Source organism: Gaeumannomyces tritici (genome assembly GCF_000145635.1).
Source record: "Gaeumannomyces tritici R3-111a-1 unplaced genomic scaffold supercont2.1, whole genome shotgun sequence".
Classification (NCBI taxonomy): Eukaryota; Fungi; Ascomycota; class Sordariomycetes; order Magnaporthales; family Magnaporthaceae; genus Gaeumannomyces; species Gaeumannomyces tritici.
Genome location: NW_008804545.1, coordinates 918,869 through 930,281, shown reverse-complemented (window position 1 = coordinate 930,281; position 11,413 = coordinate 918,869). Strand labels below are relative to the sequence as shown.

The following is an 11,413-nucleotide window of genomic DNA, read 5'->3' as shown; positions in this document are numbered from 1 at the left end:
CAGTAGCGTCTCTGCCTGATGGTCTCGTGACAGGATTTGAGTGCTCGAAAGGTAACCAGGGCTATTGTTCAACAACCCGCTACTTTTGGAAGTCCCGACATAGTGTGCATGGGAGCAACAACGTCGGGAGCCCAAGAGTCAGAGGCCGGTAGAGGCAGGCAGCGAGCTAGCACAGTGTGATATAAAGCCAGACAAGCAAAAACGCCTCGGCACCCTCATGGAGAGACACCCGCACTGGTGACGTCCATGGACGTTGGTTTCCGGACCCACCAAGCTGCGGCGAGTCAGCATTAGAGGCTCTCTGACACGTGACTTATCTTATCGCAGATCCAGGCGCACGGACGGTCGCGCCTGTCGACCGCGATCTCATCTCGGCTTCCCGCTCGACAGGACAGAACCCAAAGGCCGACCCAGGCCACCACCGTCTTGCACCGCTCGTCAACCTGCGCCAGCCTTGAGATAGACCGGTAGCCGCCTGTCGGCTTTGAGGCTCAGTTGGATACAGGACCGGCAGAGTACGTTGTTTTTCATTGGTTTCGTCTGCCACTTTGTCCAGCCATACCTTTTATGCGCGCCAGCTCACCCATTCCATTGCGCGCGCCGCCCAGCGCCTCCAACAGCGGCAAGGCTGCGCTAGGAGGCTTTGGCGGTGTTCGACGCTCCACAACAAAGCTTGCGACGCTGACAAAAAGCTTGATTTCTCTACAGAAACGCGCCGTCTTCTTCCTCTACCTCGCATATTCCTTCGCTCTCGTCTTCCCTCGCAGGATCCGCCCGAGTCCAATATGGCCGACGTAAAGAAGGACGAGCACGACGCGGCCGACGAGCGAGAACAAGATGACAATGACCACGGCGCCGGTGAAGATGGTAACGACGAGGTGATTACTGATATCCCCTGGCTCACCGTGACAGACTTGGTCGAGTCGCGTGGGTGGAGGCTAATGACCTTTTTCTGAGGATCTAGGAGGAGATCTCGGCCATGAAGAAGAGGGTCGCCGAGATGGAGGAGGAGGCTGCAAAGCTTAGGGAGATGCAGGCGAACCTGGACCACCAAACCCAGGAGCTGTCGGAATCTAGGGACGACGTCGACAGCCGCAGCATCTTCGTGGGCAACGTCGACTACTCAGCCTCTCCCGAAGAGATTCAGGCCCACTTCCAGAGCTGTGGCTCCATCAACCGGGTCACTATTCTCCTCGATAAGTTTACTGGACAGCCTAAGGGGTGAGTGGCGCGCATGGAGTTGCCTCGAGCATTGAAAAATCTCCGAATTGGCAGTTCTGACAGAGGTCCCCACCCACCGTGCCAGATATGCCTATGTTGAGTTCACCGAGCCAAGCTTGGTCGCTCAGGCGCTTGTTCTCAACGAGAGCGTCTTCAAGGGACGCAACATCAAGGTTCGACAGCTTCCTACCACAGATTGGTCATGGAGACTTGCCAACTAACAATGCCCATCATTTAGGTTGTGCCGAAGCGGACGAACTACCCAGGGATGAGCCGAGGGCGTGGGAGGGGCCGAGGCGGCCGGGGGTTCGGCGGCCGTGGTGCTTATGCCGGATTCCCTCCGAGGGGAGGCTACCGTGGCGGATATCGTGGCCGCGGCCGGGGAAGCTACGCGCCCTACTAGACGCTGCATCCCAGACTCTCCGGAGAACGCGATCTCTCTTCCTCCTCCCCCTTCTCCCTCAGTTTCTCACGCTATTATAATAGCCAAGTTCATCCAAGGCTTGCACCTCATGAGACGCTTTCCCCAAACCACAAGCCCAGACTTTGCGGTGTATGTTAGACAGAACGTTATTGGTATGAAGGAGGGCCCACAAACAGATGGGCACGAGGTGCTGTGTAGTATTCATTTCGTTTATCTCCTGGGGCGTCTGGACAAGAAAAGGAATTCGAAAGTTTGTACAGTTTATAGTCATCGACCTCTTGCCTCAGCGCTGCCTTCGAAGCGGGCGAATAAGTGATGGCAGTTGAAGGGGTCAAGGCTGAAGTAGGGGTCCAGATGCACACCCAGAGACAAGTTTGGGCAATGATATATGCATGGCATGCATTGTTCTGCTGAGCTACACACAGCAGATGCATCGAAGCGTGGCGTCTAATGAGCGCCTTCGTAGTCACATCAAACACAGACAATAGCCGCTCGGCTCTCGGTGGGGACAGCTGCCATTTTTCTTTGTTTGTTTGATTGCTGGGGGTCTCGTTCGCGGCCTCAATATCAAGGTTGCACGCGGAAAACAAATGGAACCAACAGGGACGCGTGGCCTCCCATCAGCCCCGTTTCGTTTTTCCTCCGAGCCTCCAACCCGTCCACCACCGCATTTGCTGTCCTTCCATCCCGCATACGGTGGTAGGTTCCTGCGATACGCTGTCCAGAGAGTTGCTCTCAAGGAACTGGCCGGCATCAGCAGACAGTGCAGCATCTCCCGCAGCGAGAATAACGGGTGACGCGACGCACGGTCCTCGCGGTTCTTGGCAAGGAAGTCGCATTGGCTGTGGAGTTCTGGGCCTTCCTACTGACGTCGCTATGGCGATCGCGGAGTCGCATCTCCACGCCCAAGAAGACGTCTGTGGACCAGTGTGGCGCGTGCGGCTTGGTCAGTGCATCCAAAAAAAAAAAAAGGCCCGCCTCTGTCGTCACCAACGTGCTCCGTCTGCTGCTGCCGCGCGAGAGTGCCTAGCCCCAGCAGCCTGGGGCGAAGCGAACAGAAACTCAGTTGGCGGTTGGAGACTTGGCAATAAGAAAAGATGATAATGAAGCATACATGCGGAAGCGATAGGAAGCACGGAAAGAAGGGAGGAAATGTGAGCACAAGGTCAGCATTAGACACCCTTTTCTCCAGCTCAAACTCAAACGCTGGCTGCACCGGTGCCTTTTCCGGGCTGTCCATTTTTGAAGAAATGCGCGGAGCCAGCGCGAGGCCCAAGAGGCTGCAAATCGACCAACGAGACACCAGTCGAGAGACAATGAAATGCAAATATGGCTCAACATTGATGATTACATGACCAGATGGTGCACCTGTGCCGAGTTGATTGGGCAGCCGATGGTTGGCAGTCCCAAAAATACACACGGGTGGGGTCTCAGAGGACCTGGAGAGGACTGGCATACTGGCTCAACAGGCAGCCCCCACCACCACCAGCCGCCACAGCGACAAGCCGTAAGCGGGCTTGCTCGCTAGGCTGGGCGCTGCGTCGATCGCACAACCACTGCCCTGGGCTGTCTGTGTGTCTGTCCCTTCCGCTCGACCTCCCCACCCCAAACTCCATCTCGCTCACTCCCCTGTTGGTCAGGAAGAGCGAATTTTGGTACAGGCCCGCCTCGGTCTCACAATCCTCGGCTGGTCCGGACTGCCTTTTTTTGTTCTTGTTTCAATTTGGCGAGCGGAAAAGAGGACATTGAAAAAGGACAAAGAGCGAGCAGAGAAGAGCGAAGAGAACAAAAGACCGCGCATTCGCCGTGGCCGACCGAAGGAGCCAGCCTGACGCCCATCCGGTTTGAGTTTGCCATATCAGCTTATCGCATTCGGCTGGCGGCACAGGCACCACACAGCCCATCCATCAGCTGCCCTTCCCCCATTTGCCATCGCCCAACCGCCACCCCGGTCTAGGATTCCTGAAGCGGGGGAGCCCGAGAAAAGACACAGCCTCACAGTGAAGCGCGGCGCTGCACTCTGTAGTCGTCGTTGTCGTCGCAGCCACCGAACCGCTCCCCCATCTGCGATTTGGAGCCACGTCCATCCCTCCTCGTCGTCCACATCCCCACCAGAACAAAGGTCGCTTCCTGCGACGGAGCCAACTCGATTTGCTCTCGCGAGCTACCGTCGGACTGCCGAGCTGCAGCTTCCCTAGAAAACCACTCGGCTGGAGTGCCGACACCAACCACCACCCCGACTTTGTGGCAGCCCTGTCTCTCATTGCTTTGCTCGTCTGCCGCCCGCCGTCGCCGAGATGAGCGGCTCTCGCCCAAACGCGGGCCTTCCGGCGTATGTTGCTATTCCCCTGCTCCCAATCGCTCTCAATCCCAGCTTGTGCCGACCGATGCGTGCTTTCTGTGAGGGCGTCGTCGCTGACTCTCTGACTCTCCAGCCAACCGAATCTACGAGTAACAAGTACATGCTGATCTACCCCGTCCTTCCACCTCACGTTGTCATCGCCAATACTAACAGGCGTGCGCAGTCATTGCCGCCGATGGGCTCTATAAGCGAGATGTCTTCCGTACGTGTCACCTCATACCCCGCAACACTGTGAATGCTGCCGTCGTCGCATCCTGTTGTCTAACATTCGTCTTCAGGATTCCCCGACCCCTTCGCCGTCGCCACGATCAACAGCGAACAGACCAAAACAACCTCGGTTTCGAAGCGAACCCTCAATCCCTACTGGAACGAGAGCTTCGACTTGTATGATTTCCATCTTTTCAAAGCCTACGGTCAAAAGCCTCCCCGTCGACAGAACATCTGCTCACCATTCATTCACTTGACAGCCGTGTAACCGAGGACAGCATACTGGCTGTCCAAGTCTTTGACCAGAAGAAGTTCAAGAAGAAGGACCAGGGCTTTCTGGGCGTAATCAATATCCGGATTGGCGACATTATCGAACTTGCGGCTGATGCCGACGGTGCGCCAAAAATACCACACCACTTCCCTCAACTGCTGGCTTGAACTGGTTCCGCTGACCAAACCCCTTTTCTCATGCAGACCAGATGCTCACCCGGGACTTGAAAAAGTCAACCGACAACCTTGTGGTGCACGGCAAGCTTATAGTAAACTTGTCGACCAACCTGTCCACCCCGGCCCGCGGGCAGCAACAGCAGCTGTCCGTGCCCCACCGCCCAGGCGCCGCCACTCCCCAGGGCTCATCCACCTCGCTCGGCCCCGAAAGGCTCCCCGACAACCGCCCGACATCGGCCATGTCGGGGCAAAACCCGAACCAAGGCTTCCCGCAGCCAGCACGTCCAGCCAGCATGATGGCCGCTCCTGCCGCACCACAGAATGGCGCCCCCCAGCAGAATCGCCACAGCAGTGCTATGAGCCCGTTCGAGGATGCACAGGGTCGTCTCCCGGCCGGCTGGGAGCGGCGCGAGGACAACCTAGGCAGGACCTACTACGTGGATCACAACACTCGCACGACCAGCTGGAACCGTCCCACGGCGGCAGGCGGCACGACGGAGACGCGCAATGCCCAGGAGGCGGCTACCCAGGTTGAGCGCCAGCGCCACCAGAACCGAACCCTGCCAGAGGACCGGACCGGTGCCAACTCTCCCAGTCTCCAGCAGCAGCAGGCTGTCGCGGCAGCCCAGGCGGCAAGCTCGCAGACCATGATGCACACGGGCGCCACCAGCCCTGGAACTGGCGAGCTTCCCCCCGGCTGGGAGCAGCGCTTCACTCCTGAGGGCCGTTCGTACTTTGTCGACCACAACACCCGCACCACAACTTGGGTCGATCCCCGCAGGCAGCAGTACATCCGCATGTACGGTGGGCAGAACAATGCGAACGGCACGATCCAGCAACAGCCGGTTTCGCAGCTCGGCCCCCTGCCTAGCGGCTGGGAGATGCGGCTCACAAACACGGCCAGGGTCTACTTTGTCGATCACAACACCAAGACCACCACTTGGGACGACCCCAGGTTACCGTCCTCACTAGACCAGAACGTGCCGCAGTATAAGCGCGACTTTAGGAGGAAGCTCATCTACTTCCGCTCCCAGCCCGCGATGCGCATCTTGTCGGGCCAGTGTCACATCAAGGTGCGCCGATCGCACATCTTCGAAGACTCGTTTGCCGAGATCTCGCGCCAGTCGGCCACGGACCTCAAGAAGAGGCTCATGATCAAGTTCGACGGCGAGGACGGCCTCGATTACGGAGGTCTTTCTCGAGAATTCTTCTTCCTGCTATCGCACGAGATGTTCAACCCATTCTACTGTCTATTCGAGTACTCGGCGCACGACAACTACACGCTGCAGATCAATCCCCACTCGGGTATCAACCCCGAACATCTGAACTACTTCAAGTTCATTGGTCGTGTTGTTGGACTGGCCATCTTCCACCGCCGCTTCTTGGACGCCTTCTTCATCGGGGCTCTGTACAAGATGGTGCTTGGCAAGGCGGTGGCCCTGCCCGACATGGAGGGTGTGGATGCCGATTTCCACCGCTCTCTCCAGTGGATGATCGACAATGACATCTCGGGTGGTATCCTCGAGCAAACATTTTCCACTGAAGACGAGCGGTTTGGTGTTATCACGGTGGAAGACCTGATCCCGAACGGGCGCGACATTGACGTGACCAACGAGAACAAGAAGGAATACGTGGACCTGATGGTGAAGTGGCGCATCGAGAAGCGCATTGCAGAGCAGTTCGAGGCCTTCAAGGTTGGATTTCACGAACTGATCCCGATCGACCTGATTAACGTCTTCGATGAGCGCGAGCTCGAACTGCTCATCGGTGGCATTGCAGAGATCGACGTGGACGACTGGAAGAAGCACACGGACTACAGGGGCTACACCGAGTCGGACGAGGTTATCCAGTTCTTTTGGCAGACTGTCCGGTCCTGGGATGGCGAGCAGAAGTCACGGCTCCTTCAGTTCACAACGGGAACCTCGCGTATCCCCGTCAACGGATTCAAGGACCTCCAGGGTAGCGATGGGCCGAGGAGGTTCACGATCGAGAAGGCCGGGGAGATCAACAACTTGCCCAAGGCACACACCTGGTATGTGCATTGAAGAGACCTTGCCAGTTGTTGACTTTCGGAGGACCACAGTGTTAACATTCCGGACAATAGCTTTAACCGCCTTGACTTGCCGCCATACAAGTCGCTCGAGGTCCTGCAGCAGAAGATGACTATTGCCGTTGAAGAAACCATGGGTTTCGGCCAGGAGTAGTCAGCTCCCTGCTGCATGGTCAGACCTTCTTCGTCGGGGGCGCCACATCATTTTCCTTCTTGTTCTATTTCCTTCCCTGGTGCTGCCCGTGTTGAGAGCCGTCACGGTTGCCCTCACCTGTACAGTGTCGACATGCAGGACTGGACGAGCCGGCGAGGAGACACGCGAATCCTTTCGAAAATGGATCAATATCTCGCTAGCTATTCTGTTGGTTCAGCGTCGACCCCGAGCACGTTTAACCGCTGGATACGCCGCGAACAATCACCTGCAACCCGCCCGGTTTTCCCCGGCCCGACCCTTGTGCCTGACACCCTCCGGCCCAACCAAGTCGAGAAATACGTACGCGCCCTCTCATGAGAAAGCACGGTATATACCTACATATTGGGACTCAGCGTCCACCATCGGCAACGGCTTTATATGCACAGTTTGGTGGAGGTGGCATCGCGTTTCCGCTTGGAGATGAGAAGGAAATTGTTGGTGGACTGTTAGAATCTGGCGTGGAGGAGTTTTGGTGTTATCATCGTTCCCCGCTTTTCACTCTCGCTTGCTTCCATTTTGATCTACTCTTCGCACACTACTAATTGTAGCTTTAGCCAAGGACCAATCGACTATCTTAGCTTATAGGAGCACAATCAAGCGCCAGCATTTTGTTTGCCAGACCAGATCGGGACCTTTTGAGATGTTTGCTATACGATTTGGGAAGCTGTTTGCTTCCTGAGCGATCGCTTTGGAAGTAGAGAATGTACCAGCGGGTTTCTATGGGGTGACGGTAGTTGGGGGCAGGTAGAGCCCTCTCCAAGCCTAGGAGATATCTGAACGTCTGGTCAAGGCTCAGAATCGCGGGCAACGCCCCGTGATGGGCGGGTAGAAGCAACTTGTCAGTCGCATCAGCTTCTATCGGCAACACAACAATAGCCACAACGAGCGACACTCGCTTGATAAGCTATTTGTCCGACCAATGTCTCGCGCGGCACGACCAATGCCGGCTACTTTAACGCGACGGACTCCGTTTGGGCTCCCGCGCGCCGCCTGAGAGGCCGTGGTACCTACTTCACAGGTAGTCGGCTCGAGGTGGTGGCGTAACTGTGGTACCTACGCATCAAAGTGAAGGGCTACGAGCTGCTCCAACAGCCAAGACGCAACCACACCCTACACCAAACTTTCGTGGATTCGTACATCTCGCAGCGGGGACACGCGGGGGAAAAAGGGACACGATGACAAAGGCCAACATCGCCCCTGGGCAGACACAATGACGGCGGAACCACTCTAGATCCATGGCTGGCAGCCGGGCGGCACTTGCGCGGACCCCGTTCTGGGAAGGCCCTGAGGCTGCCTCTCGACAGCCTCCGGGACACTGACGCTCTCATGCTCGACAAGGCCCACAAGGCAAGGGGCCTGGACAGTCGGAGCGGTAATGCGGCTCGCGTTTTTTCTCATCTCCAGCAGATGTGCTTTTTAGGTAGGTAGATGCCTGGTACCTGCCTACCCTGTGACTACTCACATTCGATCCCTCCGTAGATACAGGGCGGGGCCGCCTTTCGGACGAGTTCGGCCGACACATTCGAGTGCGCGCTCGCGGAAACAACCCAAGGCAACTAATCACGCTGCGCAAGAGGAGTGTGCTTGCCCCTGTGTGCTAGGGACGTGTTGGTACCTCACCAGGGTGATTAAAATTCACACTGGTATCCCCGCGTGCGCCTCTAATAATTTCCGGGGTTTGATCGAAAACGAACTACCCTTCGTTCGTCACTCTCCTCTCATCTATCGCCCTCTTTGAAAAGGAAACTCGTCACACAAGTGGTTCCTAGACTATTCCCGCAGGTACACTGAGATTCGTCTCCATTGTGTCGGTCTGGTCTGTACTAACCTCCAAATCGCACCTCATGCGCGATATGGCTGCTAACAAGTACCTCCTAGCTCCCTATGGGACACACCAACAGCACAAAACCACACCTGTAAGCGGCGTGCTAAAAGACACCATGCCGGAAGCAACCACGACAGAGAACACGGTGCCACAAGAAATGTACGAACTAGCATCCCCATAGCGGAGCTTGGTCATACATTCTGTCTACCTACCTAGGTAGGTACTTTACTAATGAGAATGCCAAACAGCGGACGGACAACTTCCGATGAAGCGGAGTTCGAAGACATAGTGCCCAGGCCGTACGTGGTACCCGTCATGGAGGAGCCCAAGACGGTACCGTGGGACATCGACATCAGCGAGGCAGACTTCAAGCGCCTCCAGGTCGGCTTCCGGCCCAAGGAACAGGACGACAAGTGGTACTTCTTGGCCATGAATCCCGACGAGGCCGGAAATTTGGTCTTTCACATCATCCGCTTCTTCTCGCGCCTCACGTTTTACACCTTCCCTATCAAACCCGTCGATGGCGGCGGCCGCTACAAGATCGACTCGTTGAGCTGGGAACAGAAGGTGGCCATCCCCCGAGACGGAGGCGGAGGCCACGGCGCACGCCGTGGCCCTCTGCAGATGCCATCTTGAGTGCGCCTTCGAGGCGCTGCCGTATTATATTCCCCGTTGGTGAGGCCTGCTCTGTGCATACCTCCGGCACTGCCTATGGCAAGTGGCAGCTTGATGGTGGTGTTGGCAGGAACATATAGGTCGCCGGGTGGCATTTAGCAAAGGGTCTTTGGAGGTCAGGGCTCTCTTGTATCAATGCATCTTGGCTGTCTCTTGCGCAATCTTCCCCGATGTTTTGCCCTTTATGGTGCTGTACACGGCCACGTCGGTTACAACCGTAAAGTCCACGCGGCACTCGGCCCTGACGGCAGGCTTCCCTCCGGTCCGGGGACCTCCCCCTGCCGCACCAAGAGTGGCGGGAGCGCGGACCCACTAGCGAGCCGCGCCTCGTTGCACAGGCCTGGCGCTGTATCGACCTAGCCCTCACGCGGCCGCTCTCCGCGATGAAGACGGCCTGCCCGCCAAATACGGATCCTTTCCGCCCAGCTCCCCGTCGGCCCCTGGGGCAGTTAAGCACCGAAATATGCAATGTTTCAGTTAATTCTTTACCGGCCCTTATACTCGCCACACTTCAACCACCCTTGCCGGCCTAAATGTGTACATGCCCAGCCCGTCGCTCGAACCCCTCGAGCTCCCCTTGTGCGACTCGCCCATGACATCCGACCAACCACGCCGGATCCCGCGTTTTGCCTCAGCCCTCAGCCACGCCAGCACTTTACTTCCTGTACCACATCCTCGTGATCTTGGTGTTGCGCATCTTGCGCTGCAGCTGGAAGATGCCGTACATGAGCGCCTCGGACGTTGGCGGGCAGCCGGGCACGTAGACGTCGACGGGCACGATGCGGTCGCAGCCCCTGACGACGCTGTAGCTGTAGTGGTAGTAGCCGCCGCCGTTGGCGCAGCTGCCCATGCTGATGACCCAGCGCGGCTCGGGCATCTGGTCGTAGACCTGGCGCAGGGCTGGCGCCATTTTGTTGGTCAGGGTGCCGGCCACAATCATGACGTCCGACTGGCGCGGCGAGGCGCGGAAGATGATACCCAGGCGGTCCTGGTCGTACCGCGGGGTCGAGAGGTGCATCATCTCGATGGCGCAGCAGGCTAGGCCGAACGTCATGGGCCAGAGCGAGCCCTGGCGCGCCCAGTTGGCCATGATATCGAGGGTGGTGCTGTCGTCCGGGTCAGCCATGTTTCCTCCGATTTATCTGCTTCGGTGTCGCCGTCCCGGGCGCCATGTTTCCCCGCGACGGCTGCTTCCTCCTGCATTCCGAGACTCATCCGACGCGAAAGAGGTCCACGTACAGCGCATATTGAACCACGCCCTTGGTGGGCTCCTGGCTCGGCAGGAGCACCTCCTTCCTCTCGCGCTTGATGAGACCGTGCGAAGTGGCGGCGGCCGGTGTCCTCGACGAGCTCGACAGGGCAGCCACACTGCGGTAGGGGATGAGGGCCGCGGTCGGTTTTACTGGATATGGCGCGGGTGCGGAGGGTCAATTGTCAGCAACGGCGCTTGTCTATCTAGCAGGCTTTGGAGCATGCGGCCCGCGCGCGGAGCCGGCCCTAGCATGGGGTAGTTTCGTCGCTGTCGCCCAATTGCGGTCCGCGGTCGGTTGGTTGCGATGGAGGAAGGGAGAAGAACGTACACCTGAGGCCCAGCGAGCCCGTCGTCCTCAATGCGGACGCCATTGTGATTTGGGGAAAATAAGAAGAAAGGACACAAACAGCTTGGAAGGTTCTCCAGGGACCTCCCAAGGCTGGTGCAGAGTGGAGAGGTTTCTGACGGGGATTCCGGCCTTGTCGATTGAGGTCGGGGCGAATCGAGAGGCGGCAACGCAATTCAGATCTCGACGTCCCCTCGGCTCGGCCACAACTTGATTGCCTGGCTGTGGCGACTGCGGCGCTGCGCTAATTAGAAAACGATGGCTGTTGATTGGCTGGACTTGCTGTCGAACTTGTGTGGGGCGGGGAAACGGCAAGGCAATAATCCGGGAGACGGCAAAGCCTCGCTCAACCCAGCCTTACCTCGCCCGACGACCACAGCAGCAGGTGGTATGTGTGCTGCTCTGAAAGGG

The 11,413-nt window shown here is 57.7% G+C and overlaps 5 protein-coding genes across 5 annotated transcripts; 4 read left to right on the top strand and 1 right to left on the bottom strand.

Annotated features, from left to right (window-relative positions):
• Nucleotides 1-246: 246 nt before the first annotated feature.
• On the top strand, nt 247-458 carry GGTG_00288 (hypothetical protein; the record flags this gene model as incomplete). Its single annotated transcript, XM_009218031.1, has 2 exons — nt 247-283; nt 328-458. 2 exons carry the CDS (start codon nt 247-249, stop codon nt 456-458), a joined length of 168 nt encoding a protein of 55 aa, XP_009216295.1.
• A 327-nt stretch (nt 459-785) lies between these two features.
• On the top strand, nt 786-1,624 carry GGTG_00287 (polyadenylate-binding protein 2; the record flags this gene model as incomplete). The annotated part of the gene is made up of 4 exons (XM_009218030.1): nt 786-878; nt 965-1,221; nt 1,307-1,394; nt 1,460-1,624. 4 exons carry the CDS (start codon nt 786-788, stop codon nt 1,622-1,624), a joined length of 603 nt encoding a protein of 200 aa, XP_009216294.1.
• Nucleotides 1,625-3,258: 1,634 nt separating this feature from the next.
• GGTG_00286 (E3 ubiquitin-protein ligase hulA) lies at nt 3,259-7,529 on the top strand. The gene is made up of 7 exons (XM_009218029.1): nt 3,259-3,977; nt 4,081-4,103; nt 4,171-4,209; nt 4,286-4,391; nt 4,475-4,608; nt 4,689-6,693; nt 6,766-7,529. Exons 1-7 carry the CDS (start codon nt 3,943-3,945, stop codon nt 6,863-6,865), a joined length of 2,442 nt encoding a protein of 813 aa, XP_009216293.1. The 5' UTR covers nt 3,259-3,942; the 3' UTR covers nt 6,866-7,529.
• A 992-nt stretch (nt 7,530-8,521) lies between these two features.
• Nucleotides 8,522-9,584, top strand: GGTG_00285 (hypothetical protein). Its single transcript, XM_009218028.1, has 3 exons — nt 8,522-8,720; nt 8,783-8,888; nt 8,978-9,584. Exons 2-3 carry the CDS (start codon nt 8,845-8,847, stop codon nt 9,363-9,365), a joined length of 432 nt encoding a protein of 143 aa, XP_009216292.1. The 5' UTR covers nt 8,522-8,720; nt 8,783-8,844; the 3' UTR covers nt 9,366-9,584.
• Nucleotides 9,454-11,212, bottom strand: GGTG_00284 (NADH-ubiquinone oxidoreductase 19.3 kDa subunit). The gene is made up of 3 exons (XM_009218027.1): nt 10,985-11,212; nt 10,644-10,806; nt 9,454-10,510 (listed from the first exon to the last, which is right to left on the bottom strand). The coding sequence occupies exons 1-3, from the start codon at nt 11,025-11,027 to the stop codon at nt 10,060-10,062; spliced, it is 657 nt and encodes a 218-aa protein (XP_009216291.1). The 5' UTR covers nt 11,028-11,212; the 3' UTR covers nt 9,454-10,059.
• Nucleotides 11,213-11,413: the final 201 nt, after the last annotated feature.